The sequence below is a fragment of the Phaseolus vulgaris genome, chromosome 5, assembly GCF_051622355.1.
Source record: "Phaseolus vulgaris cultivar YP4 chromosome 5, ASM5162235v1, whole genome shotgun sequence".
Classification (NCBI taxonomy): domain Eukaryota; kingdom Viridiplantae; phylum Streptophyta; class Magnoliopsida; order Fabales; family Fabaceae; genus Phaseolus; species Phaseolus vulgaris.
Window position 1 is genome coordinate 37,933,258 of NC_143502.1, and position 20,458 is coordinate 37,953,715.

The following is a 20,458-nucleotide window of genomic DNA, read 5'->3' on the forward strand; positions in this document are numbered from 1 at the left end:
ACTTTGATCCAACCGCTGGTTTATCTACGCATGCATTTTTACAATTGAATATGTAAGAGAAGGTAGATATAGAATATAACAGGAAATTTAAATATGTAAGAGAAGGTGGTATTTACAAAGTAAAGTTTAGTTTTTGAATGCATATTTGAAAGTGTTGAACAATCCTCCTATCAACATTAACAATCTTCTTCTTAATCCATGTAGTCAAACAAAGTGTCATCAAAATCAAGATCATCAGAATAATTTTTCTCCAAATGTTTAGAAGGTTTCTCAGCTATAGTGACAGGCATATCTTCCCTAACCCAATTGAGTTCATCATCATTATCAGAAGCATTTAGTTGTGATTGGTCACCCATATTGAATAAGTCTCTTGGAACTGTCTTCAAAACATAGTGTCTATTTATGTCAAAAGGATCTTGAACATAAAAACATTGGTGAACTTGAGAAGCCAACACAAAGGGGTCATTTTGGTAACATTTTTTGTTAAAGTAGACACATGTAAGTCCATATTTGTCTTCACCACCCTCAAACCAATCACACTTAAACATCACAAATTTGAAATGACCATAATAATCTAACTCAATTATGTCTTTGATTGCCCCATAATAAGTGACAGGTTCTATCCTAGGATTTTCATCCTTAGAACTTGCATAACTTGGAGTCAATGAAACCAAAGTTACACCAGAATTTTGAGTTTTGTGTGTTGCATCTCTCTTTGTAGTATGAAAACTATAACCATTGATGAGGTAACCTGAAAATCTCTTTGCAACATTATTAGGACCACAAGAGAATTCTCTAAGTTGAAGTGATATGTCGTCTTTCATGGCTCTATCTTTGAACCATTCACTAAAATCTTGACTTTGGTTCTTGGCCTTAATCCACTTTCTTCTTTTAGTCTTCCTATTTAAAATCTCATCATACTCTCTATAAATAAAAACACACTTTGTTAGTGATTTGAATTATAATTTATAAATGAGAAAATGAAAAAAAAAAACTATTATCATACCTGATGTATATGTCTAGTTCGTCACAATTGAATAAAAGGTATCGATGTGCTTGAAATCCAAAGAAAATGGTTTACCTTTCCCCCCCCCCCCCCCCCCCCCAAAGGACGACCGCTACTTGAAAAGTAATCACACAAATCTACATCACATAAATCATTATCATCATAATTTCTCCCTTTTCTATTTAGCCTTGTATCTACGCCTTTATGCAAATATCTTGAACAAAGTGTCAAAGCTTCTTCTGCTAAATACCCTTCAGCAATAGAACCTTCTGGATAAGCTTTATTTCGAACATAACTTTTAAGTCTGCACAAATATCTCTCAATTGGATACATCCATCGAAATTGCACCGGCCCACCTAACCTTACTTCATTTGCTAGATGGATAGGCAAGTGAACCATTATGTCAAAAAAACTAGGAAGAAATATTGTCTCCATCTGACAAAGTACTTCTGCAATATCAGCTTCTAAGAAATCCAAATCATGCACCTGGATAACTTTTTGACACAAAGAGCGAAAAAAGGACCCCAAATGAATTAAAGGGTTAGCCACTACATGAGGCATTATGCTTCTTATAGGAACTTGTAACAAGTAGTGTAGCATGAAATGTGCATCATGACTCTTGTAACCACTAATTTTCTTTTCACTAACATTCACACACTTTGAAATATTTGATGCAATCCCATCCGGTAATTTGGCAGCCTTTAAAACACCACAAAAAATTGACTTTTCATGTGCATTCATTGAAAAACAAGATCTTGCAAATTGTACACGACCTTCGTCAATCTCCTTAGGATGAAGATTCTTTCTAATTCCCATATCCTGTAAATCATAGCGTGCATTAACATGATCCTTTGTCTTTCCTTGAATGTCCAAAAGAGTTCCAATAATGTTATCACATATGTTTTTCTCAATGTGCATTACATCAAGATTGTGTCGTAATTTATTTTGTGACCAATAGGGCAACTCAAAAAAGATTGATCTCTTCTTCCACGGGTCATCTTTTTTTTTTTTTTTTATTCTTTCCAAAATCATTGTTGAAATACTTTAAGATTTCTAGGATTTCAATCCCTTCTAACATAGTTGGTGCAGACCCAAGCTCTTTCTTTCCATTAAAGGACTTTTTATTAAGTCTCCATGCATGATTTGCTGGTAAAAAGACACGATGATTCATATAACACATCTTATGACTGTGTCTCAAGTAAGATGAATGAGTGTCATAATTGCAACATGAACATGCCAACCTTCCTTTAGTGCTCCAACCTGACAACATAGCATATGCAGGGTAGTCACTGATAGTCCATAAAAGAGCTGCATGCATTTGAAATTTTTGATCTCTTGACACATCATATGTTTCTACACCCATTTCCCATAATTCCTTTAATTCCTCAATTAATGGTTGCAAGTAAACATCAATATCATTTCCCGGTGATTGTGGTCCAGGAATTAATAGTGACAACATTGTGTATTCGGGTTTCATGCATAACCATGGTGGAAAATTGTACACCACCGTCATGATTGGCCAAGTACTATGTGATATACTCATAGTCCTAAATGGATTGAATCCATCACTTGTTAGACCAAGTCTTACATTTCGTGTCTCAGAAGAAAAAATAGGATGGAGTCTATCAAAGTCTTTCCAAGCTTCACCATCAGCAGGGTGTCTCAATTTACCATCTTTTGACCGCTCTTCTTCATGCCATCTCATTGACTCTGCAGTGTTTGAGCACATAAATAGCCTTTGAAGTCTAGGAATTAATGGAAAGTGCCTCAAAATTTTTGCAGGCACTTTTTGTTCATTTTGTTGTTGTAACTCAAAATTTACATCACAAGATTCCTTCCACCTTGAAACTTTACACTTTTCACAAAAATTGTCAGTCTCATGCTCCTTCCAATATAACATGCAATCATTTGGACATGCATGAATCTTCTTATAATCAAGGCCTAAATCTTTAATCATGGCCTTTGTTTTATTAAAAGATTCAGGAATGTTTAAATTCGGCATGGCTTCTTTCAATAACTGTAATAGGTCAGAAAATGAGGCATTGCTCCAGCCATGAAGACATTTCAAAAGATACAATCGAATTATGAAAGAAAGAGTGGAGAAAGTTTGGCATCCAGGGTATAACTCTTGTTTTGCCTCGTTAATCAAATTGTAGAATTTTTTTGCTTCCTCATTAGGACCATCATTTCCACCATTTTCTTCTATCACATTTCTAAATGTATCATGCAATAAGCCGTCAATATCATCTTCCATGTCATCATCATTTACAATAGGCAATGATGATATTTCCTCCCCATGGTTTACCCAAATCTTATATCCTTTTAAAAAGCCTATAGCTATTAAATGATCATAGACCACATCTCTTCTTGCCCAACAACAATTTCTACACTTAGAACAAGGGCATAAAATCTCATTCCCTTGAGCTCTTCCACTACTGTATGCAAAATCTAAAAATAACTCAACACCATTGATATACTCTTTACTAAATCTTGGAAATTTAGTCCACTCTTTGTCCACCATCTTTAATCTAATAGATAAAAAATAATTAATAAGTTTGAAGAATAATAAGAATAAAAGAAAATAAATACTTGTTCTCTTCCAATTTAATATGAATTAATTACAAGTTACAAAACTTGACTTGGAGGTAGCAAGTGAAATTCTTGGAAGAATAGCTAGTATATTTGTTGGTGAGAGAAGATGGTAACAAATAAATGAATCTCAAAGCATAATTAACATTTATAAAAGAAATATAAGGAAACACGTTAAACCTAAAGACTGACCCAAATCAATTGTTACTTATGGTTAAACTTTATTTTCCTTAAAAATTAAATCTAAAGTTTGAATAATTAAAAATACAAGATAATAATATGAATATTATAATTAATCAACAATGTAACCTCTTCTTTTTTGGATAAGCAAGAAACGTTTGGCCCAACCTCCACGGTGGATGTTTTTGGAGTTGGCAGGGTGCGTCCTGTAAACATCCCAAACCATTAAAAACTCAATATGCATACACATAAATGCTTTTTTTTTAATAATATCAACTTCATATTTATAATTATAATAAAGTTCAAAACTAACAAAATACATATAACTAAGCCACAGTCACAGGATACTCAAACAAAAAATCTTTCCGCACAAAATTTTAGATATATATTCAGAGACACTGTTGTTTGTTATTTATAATTATACGTCTTATCAAAATATTGCCTATACATACAATGGAAACAAATTTTATAGTCTATTTGTAAAGATTTGTTCAAAATATACAACACATTTTGTGTAGTTTGATCTGGTGCAGGGAAAATTAGCCAAAAAAAGGTAAGGGGTGCTCTCATGGCATGTGACTTCAGTTGGCCTGCTATTGCCTCTGCATATATGTTTTTTATTTTGTGCACTTCCATAAAAATTAAAATTTTATTTTTTACTTTCTTACACGAAAACTTGTTCAATTCAAATTAGGCTTCTCAATCAAAATCATTTTCGGATTGTATAATAAAAAATATCTTTTAAATTATACAATTTGAAATAAAACTAAATGACTTTTAAATTATATAATTTACATTAGACTTCTAAAATAACTTCTGAATTTTACAATAAAAAATAAAAAATTAAAAAAAATTAATTTTATGTTGTACAATTTAGAATAGACTTACAATATACGGAAGCAACTCTTCCTAAAAAAACATTTTCAAATTCTATAAGTTAGGAAAATCCTGGATCACAAGGGAGAACTAACAAGACAGGGGAAGTGGAGAGAGAAGAAATAAAAACAGGGATGTCTAAGGTTAGTTTTGTCTTTCACACACCCCTCTGGAGTGTAGGAGGAAAGCATAGGAGTGCAAAAAGAAATCCCTCCTCTGCAAACATGTAAGCCCAACTTCACTTTTGGCCCAAAACTGCAAGTTCAACTTTGACAATCATCCAAAGAGTACTAACCAAAAAATTATGCAAAATTAAGACGAAATTCATTAAAAAATTAAAGACTAAAATAATAAAAAAAAACAAAGAGCAAGATCACATACAAAGGAATAAAATGGAGACCAAAATTGCAATAAAATAAATCGTAATTTTTCTGCAAATACAAAATTGCAATAAAATAAATTGCAATACACAGAATTGTACCTGCACTCTAATTTCAAACCTCAAAGAAATATTTGGATTGTTTAGAAAGTTTAAATATGATGTGATTAAGTGGTGCATTGATATGTTAAATGATGTATGTAATGAGGTTAAAGTGTGATCAAGACATAGTATTTTCAGGAAAGGAAATACCGTGTTGAGATTGTTATTAGGGTGTATTGATTTGTGAGTGTCCTGTGAATGAGATGATCCTGATTCTACTGATATAGTGGAATCAGATAGATGAAGTTATTCAGTTGGTGAGAGTCGAAGGAGGTTCATTTGGCTGAGTCTGAGGTTTGAAAGAACTGATCAGAGCAGATCAAATGGATTTACCCTGTCATATGAAGACGATGAGATGATGAGATATTGATATAATTATGTGCATGACTGTGTGGGCTTCACAGCAGTAGTATGACAGGTGCAGGTCTCTGGATGCTAATTTCAATACACGAGTCTTCCGGAAGTAGAGTCAAGTGTCTGAGTATGTGAGTCAGTAGAAATCTGATAGGAGTAATGTGGATGATGAACGTGATAGACACTTGATGGTTATGTGAAATGTTTGAGGAATTGTATGAGAATTTATGAATTTTGTGTATCAATTTGAAATTTAAATTATATAGAAAATTTTGTTATAGCTAGCTTACCCTGTTATTCGTTTTGTGTTTGTTTCTCTATCTGTGATGATCGTATGGTACACGGGAGCAGACGAGATTGCAGGTAATAGAGACTGGAGGATGTGAAAATTTTAATTTGAATGCTCTGTTTGTTTTTAAAACTTTTGATGTATATATTAAAATTCCTATGAAGAGGGATATTTTTTTTAGATACAATTAAGAGATAGTTATATATATTCATATGTTAAGTAGATAGTGTTTATTTTACTTTTATTTTATTATATATGGATAAAAAATTAGGGATGTTACAGATAACATCACAATCATATATAAATAGGTATAATAAATAAAGTAAATATATATTTTTTATTACAATATTTATTGTTTTTATTGATAGAATACTTAAACGTTTTTTACGAATATATTTCCAACCGAGAAATCAAAACCTGCATATTAAAAAAAAGATAAAAAAAACAATCGATAAAAAAAATATGAGATCAATTGTTGAAATCGTTCAGTCCTCTATAATAATTTAATTTAACTACTATCATATTTCATTTGCTACATTTTTCTTAAATATTTAACACGTTTATTTTGACAGTATTAAATAATCATAAAACCCATATTTAATCAAATATGTAAAGTAGTTAATAAAGTATTAAAAAAATATTCGGTTATAATACTGAGATAATCCAGTCTAACTTAAAAAATCAAAATTATACAATCCTAATAAATTTAGAACAAACCTTATGACAGACTTATACAATATTATAGGTGATTAAATGTACAGAATGGGATAATTTTCTTACAGAAAAATTGAAATCTTTGCTAAACGATAATACGTAATTATTTCCATAAAAATCTACAGTTGAGAAGAAGAAGAAGAAGAAGAAAAATGTTGTAAAAACTTATGAGAAAAAAATACAAATATAATATAATAAATTTCGCATTTGGAATTAAATTACACATAAATTAAAATTAAAAATTAAAAATACACATGAGAATTTTTTTTAACAAATTAGTTTATACATCAATTAAATTTAATAAAAAATTATAAAGTTTTGCTCTTACACATTACCTAGACAAATGGGCTTTACCAGAAATGCCAGCCCGTAATTTGAGTACATAGGTTTATGGTTGGAATTAGGTCAACACAGGTTTTATTTTAAATACATTTGACTAATTTCTTAAATCTAATATTTAAATTTAGTTATTTCATAAAGTTTTCTTAAGACTTTTAATGAGGCTAACTACTTTGGTAGATTTTTTTATATATTTCATGTTCAAACTCAACACTTTGTTTCAAAATTAATAAGATAAACCAACTAATTTATTATATACGAAAAATAATCTAAAAGCCTATTTAAAATAAATTTTCTTAATATATCTCTAAATACTGGGGACTGTTTGTTATTTTTTTTCGATAAGAGACATTTTCAAAATATTCAGAAGTTAAAAAGAATCTAAAATCTCACAATTTTGAATATTATTCTCATAAAACCAATTGATTACTTTTGTTAAGTGATTTTTATAGTTATAAACAGACATAAAAGTCTATTGAAAAAAGGCATGATAATTAGCTTATACTTTTTTTCTAAAATCTCTAAACTATAGTTTACGTCATAATTATTTTTGTTTTTAATTTGTAACAATCTGTGTCTTTAAAATATCGTGAATTCTTATCATTGAAGCAATTACTTCAACAGTAACAATTTTGCATGGTTGAAAAAAAAAGTTATTGGAAATTGAATCTCATTTTCTTAGAGGAAAACAAATCCCCCTAACATGAAGGATAAATATTTAAAATGGTCAAGAGATATAGAATTATGTTTAGATTCATATTTTTAAATTGTTTAATATTGAAATTAAGTTCTAAAAGTATTTTTCAATATTTAGATACAACCAAAAGCATAAATGGTCAATCATGCAACATGAAATACTAAGAAAGAAAATAAAAGTCATTTATACATTTTCATTGCAAAGAAAATACTACATTACAAGAAAATCATTGAATAAAAATCAATTTTAGAAATAAAAAATAATTAATTACTGTATTGACTAAATTAGAGACCATTTCAGAGACTAAAAAAATGGTTTCTAAATTAGTTTTTATTATTGATAAATAGTTTTTAAATTGGTATTTAATTAACTACTAAGATTTTTGCTAAAATTGTCTATAATTTAGTCACTATAACAACTAATTATTTTTAGTATCTAAAATTGATTTTCCTATTTAGTGATTTTCTTGTAGTGCTACATAATTAAAGATGAGATTTATTACACCCAAATGGAAGGGAAAGTTAGCCACTCTTATACATGGATAGCACAAAAAATAGCTAAGAGGATGGCAAGATTAGAGTGAAAGTCTTCCTAGTACTTATCCTTACCACAATCTCTTCCCCAGTTTTCCCTTTCTTTCTTGTTGAGCGATGGTGATAACCTTTTAGCTGATCAAGTGCTCCTCTCGTTGGGCAAGGGTGTTGCCCGTTGGGCGAGAAGATCTTGAAATGACTTCTTCTCATCTTCAAGATTCCATTTTCCTACAATTTATACAAAAAAATGTAGTCACTTTTATCCCTGCAAAGAAAGTGTTAAAATCATAAATTTGGCGTTGAATCAACAAGATATATGGCATCAAACAAATTAAGAGGTCCAATTAGCATGTTAAAATAAGTTATTATCACACTTGTGACTTCTTGAAATTGAGGAAGACATTTTCATTTAAGTGATCTCACACTACTTAACCAATATAACTCTAGATAAAAAAAAATGATTATCTCTCCCTCACTCAAATGCTCTTTCAATGTTGAACGACCAGTGAGCGTCAACCTAGCACTTGAGTGATGCACTTGTTGTGTCACCAAACAAGTTCTAAAAGCATTGAATACACTACTTCACCAACGTTGAAGCAAACACATCATCGATTGAGCAATGACATTGTTGCATAGTCTCACCATTCCAAAATACCAAGCACCATGTTGGAAATCCCACATCGACTAGAGATTAGAGCCTTTCATAGTATATAAGTGGATGCAAATCTCACCTCATTGAGCCGGTTTTATGGGGTTGAGTTAGGCTTAAAGTCCACTTCGTAATATGGTATCAGAGCCATTTTCGAGCCTATCCTAGTGAGTATTTGTTGGGTTTATCAGGCCACCACCCATAATATGTTATCCCACGCACAAGCTTCTATCTATCACTCTCGGCGTGAGGGGGTGTGTTGGAGATCCCACATCGACTAGAGATAAGGACATTTCATTGTATATAAGTGAGTGCAAACCTCACTTCATTGAGACGGTTTTATGGGGTTGAGTTAGGCTTAAAGTCCACTTTGTAATATGGTATCAGAGCCATTTCGAGCCTATCCTAGCGAGTATTTGTTAGGTCTATCGTGCCACCCGCTATCGGGCCGCTATCGGACCATCCATAATATATAGTCCCACGCACGAGTTGGCAGTCTCAGCGTGAGGGGGGTGTGTTGGAGATCCCACATTGACTAGAGATTAGAGCATTGGTTGTTTCTTGACCGTCATTTGTTTTATAAAAAAGAGTATTGGTCTTTCTCTCAAGCTTCAAGTTATTACTTAAGTTATACACTCTATATATTAGTTGAGTGTCTATGTTAATGTTTAAACATTAGTGAATGACACATATAATCATTACTCATTATTTCAATGTTGCTTGAGTAGTAGTTATTTGCTTGAGTGATATTACCTAGGAAAAAATTTTATAAGTATTTCATAAAAAAAATATCCCCAATAACATTTATAGTATGCCTTAAATAATCCCAAAATACTGTTTTGATTCTAATATTTCACATCTCCTCCAACCATTTACACAACCAATATATATAGAATCATATTTCAACATGTAATTTCATTCTAACCTAATATATTTCACATATTTAAATTAATGATCAATTGAAATATACATCACAACTAACTCTTATATAAAAGTAGCATGTCTACTAACAAATTTTCCTTTATATAATTTCATAAATCCAGTTGCACTTGTGATTAGTCCCATTTATTGTAGGAACTAATGGAAGGAAATAAGAGAAGGCAAAAGGTTATAGCAACTGATTGAACGTAATTGCACAAAATTGCAAAACTGATCTTATTCATTTTGATTTACTCAATCGTATATATAATAAAATTACAATTACTGGACGCTATAAGATAGAAATACTAACAGGCCTGTAAAATGACCATTAATGCAATATAACGGTAAAATAGTTTAAGGGTAATAAAATCATAATTAATAATAATAATATCTGAATAACCAACATCCTCCCTTAATTCTGATTTGGAACAACCTTTCCAATTTGAGTCATGATATTGTTTTTTTCAATCGCCATCAATTCTTCATTCATAGCCTTTTGCCATTTGGGGTGTTGAATGACATTGGTAAGTCTCACAGGTTCTGATTCTGCAAGAAAAGCAAAGTGAACCAAATCTCCATTGTCATCAACTTCATCATCAAGATTTACTTCGCAATCTTGAAGGTGTACAGGTTGTCGCTGCTGCCTTCTTGGTCGCTCCATCATAGTTGCAATTGGAGTTGCAACTTCAGGTTGAACTACAGCTTCAGGTTGAACTGTAGGTGCTTCAAGAGTGACTCCATCTTCCACATCATCGTTCAAAACGTAAATATATCGTTTTTTCGAATCCATTTCAGTTGTTGCATTCCATTGCCATTCCTCGTCTTCGGCAAATGTAACATCACGACTAATAATCACCTTCTTTGTCATTGGATTATACAGTTTGTATCCTCCATTTTTATAACCAATGAAAATGGTCTTCACTGCCTTATCATCCAACTTCGATCTTGTTGTCTTAGGGACATGGGCATAAGTAATGGACCCAAATACTTTCAAGTGTTGCACATTGGGTTTGATTACGCTCCATGCCTCACTCGGAGTTGTGTTAGGAACACTCCGAGTGGGTGATCTGTTTATCAAATATACCGCACATGTTACGGCCTCAGCCCAAAAATAATTTGGCATACCTTTCGCTTTAAGCATGCTCCTCGCCATGTCCATGATTGTTCTATTCTTTCTCTCAGCAACTCCGTTGTGTTGAGGTGTGTAGGGGCAAATTATGTTATGTTGCAACCCAAGTTCTTCACAATGCCTCTTGAATTCATTAGACTTGTACTCACCTCCTCCATCACTACGCACCATCTTAATTTGTCTGTCACTCTCTCTTTCAACAAATGCTTTAAATATTTTAAAGCAGTGGAATACCTCATCCTTGCTCTTCAATACATAAATCTAGGTTTTCCTTGAAAAATAATCAATAAAGGTTAAAAAATATTTATTACCTCCAACTGATGATATGTTCATCGGGCCACAAACATCTGTATGAACAAGATCCAAAGGAAATTTTGCACGCCAAGACTCCTTAACAAATGGTATCCTGTGATTCTTTGCAAAAAAATGCAAGCCTCACACAATTGATCAGGGGGTGATGAATATGGGGTAAACCATTCACTAAATTTCTTTTGGAAAGATTTTCCAAACTCTGGAAATTTAAGTGCCCAAAGCGTAAATGTCATAACCACGATTCATTATTCACTATTGCATTCAAGCACTTGAAATCACCCATATGAATATCTACTGGAAACATGCGGTTTTTTGATAAAAAGGATTTAAGAATCAAACTACCTTTTTTTATCAAAAATTGATAATTTATTTTCAACTATGTGCATCACATAACCCTTCTCGGCCAGCTGTCCCATACTCAACAAATTACTTTTCATATCAGGTACATAGAAAACATCATAGATGTACCTGTGATCACCATTCTTCAATGTGATAAGAATTCGCCTTTTTCCAGTCACCGGAACGAACATGCCATCACCGAATTTCACTTTTGTGCGAAATGAGTCATCCAAATCTGCAAACAACTCCTTCTTACCACACATGTGATTTGTGCAACCTGTATCCAAATACCAAGTCTGATTGGTTGGAGTTTCATTTGATGTGACTGCCATTAGTACTGCATGATCCTCTTCATCTTGTTCGTGATTACTTTCTTCTTGAGCACAATTGGCAGCATGATTATCACCTTTTGATCTGCGATCATTTGCATAATGGTCACGTTTATGGCAATTATAACACTCAACATTTGATTTATTATAAATTTCTCCTCGTCCTCCGCGACCACGTTCCCCGCGCCAAGTGCCTCCATGATTTTGGCCACCACAACCTTTGCTGAAATAGCTACCATGTTCACGATAGGAGCTACCAATTGAGACTTGTGCTTGTAAAGCCTATTCAATTGGTTTTTCAATCTTATTGTCATTCATCCGCTGCTCATGCGCTCGTAGAGAACCAGACAATAACCTTACTGTCATTTTTGAAATGTCATTGGCCTCTTCAATTGCGGCAACAACATGTTCAAATCTGGGAGTTAAAGATCTCAAAATCTTCTCCACCTTTTGCCTGCTCCGAATGTGTTTCACCATTGGTCTTCATCTGATTTGTCAAGGCAATAACTTTATTTATATAGACATCAATAGTCTTTGTGGTTTCCATCTGCAGCAATTCATATTGGCGTCTTAGGGTTTGAAGACGCACCCTCTTGATTTTGTCATCACCTTTATAATTGGTTGACAAAATGATCCAAGTCTCACTGGCAGTTGTTGCTCCTTCTATCTGCTCAAACGTCTCGTCATTCATCCCTTGATGGATGACATACAAAGCCTTATTGTCCTTCTTCTTCTGATCACGATGCGCTACTCGTTGCGCCTCAGTTGCATTATCACCTAATGCAGACACTCCACTCTCAACGACATCCCATAACTCATGATAATCAAACAAAACTCTCATTTGCACACACCACCGATTGTAATTTTTTCCATTAAGGATAGAGACTGATAATTGGGTAGAGTTCATGATAACAGACTAGCTCTTGATACCATTTATTAAAGAGTCTTGGCGTGCAAAATTTCCTTTAGAGCTTGTTGATACAGATGTTTGTGACCCGATGAACATATATCAAATCTTATACCAACAACATCTCTCTTATGCAAAAACATCCAAAGAGAAGAAGAAAATAATTTGAATCCTTAATTAGTAAAGAAATTGAGTCCTTACTTACGTGGATAAAAAATCTAATCCACTCGACTTGAATTATATTGTTTTATCTATTTAAAATCTCTATTAAAATGCCATGTATTACAATTTCGAAAATTAAAATATTTTTTATTTTATTTTTAAAGTTAAATTCAAATGTACTAATTTTAAGAATTAAAATATCTATTATAGTTTTCATGTTGAGAAAATTTATTGGTAAAAGAAATATTTTTTTAAGCATTTTTTATTTTTTGTTCAAACAAGTTTTGTTTGGGTTTAAAAAGGTGAAAGAATTGAAGAAAGGAAAGAAAATAAGCATAAAATATGGCTTGTTGGTGCCAACTACATTATTATTAACATAAAAAACAGCAACAAACATACTATTTTCACGTGCTTAAGTTTAACCCTTTTACGTTTTTACATTAAGAATGTTAAAAATACTATCACAGTTTCATGTACAATTTGGTGTCGTAATACTTATGTCACATCATCGTGTTAAAATAAATAATTATTTTATCAATTATGAACATTGTCCAAATAACTCATAAAAACATTTAGTGAACGTTTGAATAAAATTGAAAGAACAAAGAATATGTAAGTATTGATAATACTATACGATATATTTATATGCTTATTTAATTATAAATAATATATTTCACGTGGTGTAATTAAGTACATTTAAAAGAATGTTAAGGACATATTTTAATTGACTAAAAGTGTAAAAAATTATAAATTTAAAAACTAATGTATGATATCTCTTATTTACTATACATAATTTTTTTTATAATATAAATGGTGCAAATATTACGAGTTTTAAAATTTATCTCTTAATAACTAATTCGGAATGAAACTCAAATTAAAATGAAAAATCTTTTTATAATGTCTTTCTGTAGAAGTTATTCTTTTTTATGGTAAAAGATGATCGTTTTTCTAACAAGACTTTTCTTTAAAAGTTATAAAATAGTTTCTTGAACGAGAGGTAAACAAACGTATCGTTAAGAAGTTTTCCTTTTTGGGATAGAAAATGTTTAAGAATGATAGTGTTTGTTATTAAATTCAAAATATTGGTGAACGAGACCAATCAATCGAAAAGTGGTTCAAAAACGTGAAAAAACTACGTTTTTCAAAGCCGGCAACTAAATAATTTGTTTGGTTTGACCTTTTTATTGTGTTGAAAGCTTTGAAAGTGAAAGCTTTTGCGTTTTGAGTTTGGCATCAATCTAAAATGTCATCTAAAGTTCACTTCACACTATCTTATTTTTTGTAGAAAAACTTCTAAGAGCAAGTAAAAGGACATCCACATTTTATGCATACAAGTTCTTTTGATGAGAGAGATTTTTTTTTAAATACTTTTTTAATTTATGTATAAGTTAATTTTAGTTTATATATTAGAATTCAATTTTTTTTCTCTCTCTTATAAAGAGTAACAAAAGAAACTAATCCAAACATATTTAAGTTAAATAAATAAGCAAATTTGAATCCTTTTAAAAAAATATATATATAAGAAATAATAGTTTTTGTTCTCCTATAATTTTGGTAGGTTTTGAAGATAACTTTATTTGTTTATGTTCGAGATTTTACTTCAAGTTAATTTTTTAAGATCTTTAACACATTTTTTTCATTAATTCACTAATATTTATGAAGTCCTTAGAATAAAATTGACTCAAATACCATCTTAAAAATTATTTAAATTTAACCTAATTTTATAAAATAAAATTGAAATAAGATTTGTATTTACTTATATAACCTTATTTTGAGTTGACTTAGAATCTTTAACAATGAATCTTATTTTTATTAAAATATGAATTTATGGTATAATTTGAGGAGAAAGAAGATCTCTTTTCTATTAGTCATGGCAAAGATGCAATTGGTGTAACAAGTTTCTTGAGTATGAATATGAAGTTTAAAATAATGAGTAGGTATATATCCTTTATATTTGATTGACTATAAAAATATCTTTTAAACATGAATAGGAAGTAAAATGTAACTTTTTCAAAAGAAGACAACTCCATAAGACAAGACAAAGAATTCACAAAGCTTGTTCAACATTTTCGTAGTTGAAGAAGTAATTGACCATTAGAACATTGGTGATAATGGTAGTAGTTCTCGTCATGTTATTCTCTTGTTTTTTTCTAAATGAAATTAGAGTAAAAATTATACGTAACATATTACTAATATTTTCTTAACATGTGCATGTACCTATAGGTCTGATATAAACCTTGTTTAAAACAAAAGTTGAATTAAGGACCACACTTTTGCATCCTTTTTATTTGATTAGAGTGATGATGTTAGTATGATGGATAGTAGGTAAAGTTCTCAATTTGCATGAGATTACAAGTTAAACTAAAATGTATTCAGACGTAAATTTCACATATTTTTTAAGATATTAAGATATTCTTCATTTTAATATATTATTGGAAAGAGAATATATTTTTCTTATCTATAAATAATAAATTAAATACATTATTGTATTTAAGAGATGTTTCACCGATGAAGGCCAATTGAGTTACGTCACTTGACATCATTGACCGACCGACCAGGTGATCAATCATATTAAAAAACAATTAACAATAAATGACAAGTAAAGAAACATTTTATAAATAAGGGTAATCTTCCTAACAAATCCAAGTGATACCCCGAAAAATTAGCTAACATTGAATTATTAAAGATATACGCTATGATCCATGAATCAAATGATACATTACTAAACACTATAAATAAGTCTTATACAAAATACGCTTTTATCTATATATATACTTTTAATACATAGTAATTACTTGATCGTTGAATAATCTTTTACAAGTTTACTCATGATCGAACACTAAAGAGCTAAGGAGTTGAAGGGTGGAAGCCTGAGTGGAAGAGCTGAAGAAATGAAGTAGGAAAAAATGAACGATCGAACGTGAGGGAGCGACTACTGGAAGAGTGACCGACACCAACAACAATTATAACAGCAATCTCAGTTACTATCTAAACCCACTTTATTTATACAATCCTTGTACAAAAACTAATTCGCATTGTGCCTACAGACCTCGCAACAAGGATCTTATATCATATCCTTCAAAAGAGTGACTGTTCTACTAATATACCATCCACAATAACGTGGAGAACTAAAACTCTGAATCATTCACTAGGAAAATAGTGTCTTTCAAAAAATTGATACAGAATTTACAGCAGAATTACTGCATTCCAGCCAACTATACATTTAACCTTTGTAAGACTTGCAAGCCTATCCCACACTGCAAGATAGAACATATTTATATTAACTTTGATATTTATTTCTAAAGATCAAAGTAGATATACATTGTTTTTATGGCGTTATCTATCGCTGTCATATTTTCTGTATATTCCCAGATGCCCCTTGAAATCTACAACAGTTGAGCTTCATGATTCAAGACCCATCGAGAAGTCAAGAACAGTGTTGCAGAAAGTACGCATTAATTAATACAATTAAAATAGAGTTAATATTAATGTACGCATTTTCAGATTGACATGTTGAAAACTGTGAGGGAGGTTGAAAAAGCTTCATATTCACATTTCAGTGTTTCCAACAATTAATGCTTACTGTGTCATGACAAGTTATTGCATTACACTTGTAACATGTCTTTCCTTTTATGTAATGTGTACTATATATATAGATGCATGATATGGCCATTTTGGGACATTACATTAGACAACAGCATTGTGTTTGTGTTGTGTCTAACTGTTTGATCAAGCTTTCAAATCTCTCTCTCTCTCTCATAATTCCATCTCCAATGGAATTGGGAAGCATAATTCACTTCCTTCAGGATAAGACCATTTTAGTCACTGGTGCCACCGGTTTTCTTGCAAAAAGTCTCTCTCAATCTCTGTCTCTTTCTGTTACTCCTTCTAAGCTTGCTTATTATGCTTCTTCTACTGATACTAATACTGATACTGATACTAAGCTATATGTCTGTGTGTTTCCTTGCATGATTATGTAGTTTTTGTGGAAAAAATATTGAGGGTTCAACCAAATGTGAAGAAACTTTATCTGCTTTTGAGAGTTAAAGATACTGCATCCGCTACTCAACGCTTAGAAAACGAGGTGAATGTACAAATATATTAATTATAACTTTCTTTAACTTATACCATAAGCTCTCCAATGTATTTAAATGTCTTGCAACTCTCAAGTGCCACACCCTATTGATGATTCCTTGTAGATCTTAGGGAAGGACTTGTTTAGATTGCTGAAGGAAAAACTGGGTACAAGATTCAATTCCTTTGTCTCAGAAAAGCTCACTGTGGTACCTGGAGACATTTCTCATGAGGACTTGAATTTGAAGAACTCCATTCTGTGGGAAGAAATTTGCAACCAAACAGACGTTATAGTTAATGTAGCTGCATCAACTAAGTTCGATGAAAGGTAATGTTCAAGGTGATACAATTTTTTGGAATAAACAGTATATATATTTTGAGTTTTTATAGTAAACAATTGGTGCACGTATGATAAAGTTTTTAACTGTTGCAATCATTTTAAAAACCATATCTATCGAATTTTCTGATAGATTATTATTAGTATAAAGCTTTTTTTCAAATTAAACTCTAATTTTAAAATACGAGTATATGTGTAAATCATAGTTAATCTCTGTGGTTGATGAAATTTTATAAATATTTTTTCTCTTCTCATCAAATATTCAGATACGATGTTGCATTGGGTATAAATACATTAGGAGTTAAGCATGTGATGAGCTTTGCCAAAAAATGTGTAAAGCTGAAGGTGCTTGTCCACGTATCAACAGGTTAGTATGTCTGCATCATGCCCATGATGATGCAGACTTTATATCTGAATGATAGCGAATCAAATCTTGCCTTCAATCTTCCAAGCTGTTGCAGTTTGTACTATATCTTTCATTCATCATGAAACTAATGCTTATGAAATATACAAAAATCATTCTTTAAAACCACTGTCCATGGAAAATTCCCAAGAATTTCTTTGTTGTCATATGTTGCAGCTTATGTATGTGGAGAAAAAGGAGGACTCGTACTAGAGGATCCACATCAGTTTGGTGTGTCACTGAATGGAGCAACTGGACTAGACATTGATATGGAAAAGAAGATGGTAGATGAGAAATTGAATGAGCTGAGAGAGGAGGGAGCCACAGAACATGATATTGAATTGGCCATGAAGGACTTGGGAACTAAAAGGTTTGTTCCAATTCTACTACTTCCACTTTAATGACACCACCTTCTTTTTGTTGAACAATTTAAATAGGAATATGTTTCTTTAACACTAAAATATTAATTTATTGAGATGTGAAAGGTATGTTTTTACTGTTGATTCACCCATTTAAATAACCTCCATAAGTTTATCTATAATTTCTTCTGCATATCATGTAACATTTTCTTTTTTTTACAATTACCATGATGGTTGTTTCATGAATAATTATCAGAGCAAGGATGTATGGATGGCCAAACACGTACGTCTTTACAAAGGCAATGGGAGAAATGATGGTAGGAACAACAAAGGGAAACATGAATGTAGTAATTGTACGTCCCACAATCGTTACTAGTACTTACAGAGAACCTTTCCCTGGTTGGATAGAAGGTTTAAGGTAAATATATAATCAAATCTCATACATATATATGGAAGTGGTATCAAGAAATGGAAACACTTCATAGTAACCAAAATTTTCTTACTAATGGGGAGTTTTTGACAGAACCATAGACAGCTTGGTTGTTGCTTATGGTAGAGGAAAGATAACTTGCTTCCTTGGTGATATTAAGGCTGTTTTTGACTTGGTAAGTCAGTAACCAAATCCTTTCTTTTTTTATTGGTTTTGTGAAACCTTTCCTCTAGTTCTTTTCAAAAAAGTTAATATACTAATGTTGATGAGTTTGGAATCACTGTTTTTAGTGAAAAAACGTTGTACGTGACAAATGTTTTGTTCAAATAACCAATGAAACAGATACCAGCAGACATGGTGGTGAATGCAATCATGGTGAGCATGGTGGCTCATGCAAATCAACCTAGTGACATCATATATCATGTGGGTTCTTCTGTTGCAAATCCAGTTAGGTACCTTAATATTCGAGAGTACGGGGAAAGATATTTCATGAAAAAACCTTGGATAAACAAGGATGGAACAGCTGTGAAGGTTGGAAAAATTACCATAATGAGCAGCATTGCTAGCTTCCATAAATATATGTACATTCGTTATCAGCTTCCCTTGAAGGTTATTACTTCAAATCCTTAATTTCTATAATTCACGTACCTTGTGATTTTCATACAATCGCTTCTCACAAGTAACCACATCATGTGAATTTACAAGAGCTTAGCAAAAGAAGGATCTGATAAATATTGTTTGCATTTGATAGGGACTAGAGCTGGTGAATGCAGCTTCGTGCCATTATTTTCAGGAAACGTGTCTGGACTTGAATAGGAAGATCCGCAGTATCATGCGATTGGTTGACCTTTACAAGTCTTACTTGTTCTTCAATGGGGTGTAAGTTAATTATTAGCAGCACACAATGGATAGGATGATGAAAAACTTGTTTGATAGTAATTGGTATATATGATTAACTCGTGAGAATGCATGTTTTGTACACAGATTTGATGATATGAATACAGAAAAGTTATTATATAAGGCAAGAGAAGGTGGAGTGGAGACGGAATTGTTTTACTTTGACCCTAAAGTGATTGATTGGGAAGACTATTTCATGAATATCCATTTTCCTGGAATCATAAAGTATGCTTTCAAGTGATGCGTAAATAGGTGGTTGCAGTGCCCATTTTAGAGTTTATCATATGAAGCTTGAATTTGTTGCATTCAAATTAGTGCTGGCGAGTTTAGAAGTGTTTATGAGTGGATTAGAAAAGGAGATGGGTTTATCAAGGGGATCAAATATGCTGGTTTCTGTGTTTCCCTTTTCTGTAGTAAAAGAATAATAACAACAACGATGTACCAAAATTTCCTTCAACACCAGGTACTGATTAAGCCACTAAAATTTTTAAATAGAGAAAATTGTAGAAATTTCTAGCAAGCTTTATCAAAAGGAACTCTTTAATTTATTAAAGAATTTTGATGATTAAATTCATAATGCAAACTCTCGTCGTAAATAAAAGTATTAAATGAAGAGTGAACAAAACAGAGATCTTTGAAAGTGGCAACAATTCCAGACATAGAACACATTTAAAACGTAAACCCAGAAAATACATTACAAATGTTCGGAATCGACGAAGTATTAAAACCAAATTCTGAGTTTTTTACCTTTTCTAAAAAAAACAGAAAATGAAGGAAAAATCTTCAAATTAATTGCAAAAGCTAATATTTTACAAATCAATTTATTATTAAATAAATTTATTGAAGTTATTTATATAAGATATAAAATAATATGTACATGGAAAGTAATTATATATTAAATTAACTTAGTAATTTTATTAAAATTAATGGATATATTAATGAAAATTGGTAATATTTTATAACCTGTTAAATATTTTCACAATTTAAATATATGTATTAGGTTAATTATATAATATATGGATAATTTGTGCTACCCATTTTCAATAGTATATTAAATTAGCTTAACAATTTTATTGAAATTGTTTTGATGATTTTTTTAAAGTTCTATAGTATTTCTGAAAAATATGAATTTATAATAAAATATTGTGAGTT

General features: G+C 31.4%; 1 protein-coding gene and 1 pseudogene across 1 annotated transcript; one reads left to right on the top strand and one right to left on the bottom strand.

Moving 5' to 3' along the window:
• Positions 1-191: 191 nt before the first annotated feature.
• On the bottom strand, positions 192-3,527 carry LOC150027618 (uncharacterized; annotated as a pseudogene).
• A 12,794-nt stretch (positions 3,528-16,321) lies between these two features.
• Positions 16,322-19,763, top strand: LOC137835644 (fatty acyl-CoA reductase 3). Its single transcript, XM_068644242.2, has 10 exons — positions 16,322-16,658; positions 16,787-16,890; positions 17,006-17,208; positions 17,484-17,584; positions 17,798-17,990; positions 18,236-18,397; positions 18,503-18,584; positions 18,752-19,018; positions 19,161-19,288; positions 19,394-19,763. The coding sequence occupies exons 1-10, from the start codon at positions 16,463-16,465 to the stop codon at positions 19,545-19,547; spliced, it is 1,590 nt and encodes a 529-aa protein (XP_068500343.2). The 5' UTR covers positions 16,322-16,462; the 3' UTR covers positions 19,548-19,763.
• The last annotated feature ends 695 nt before the right edge of the window (positions 19,764-20,458 follow it).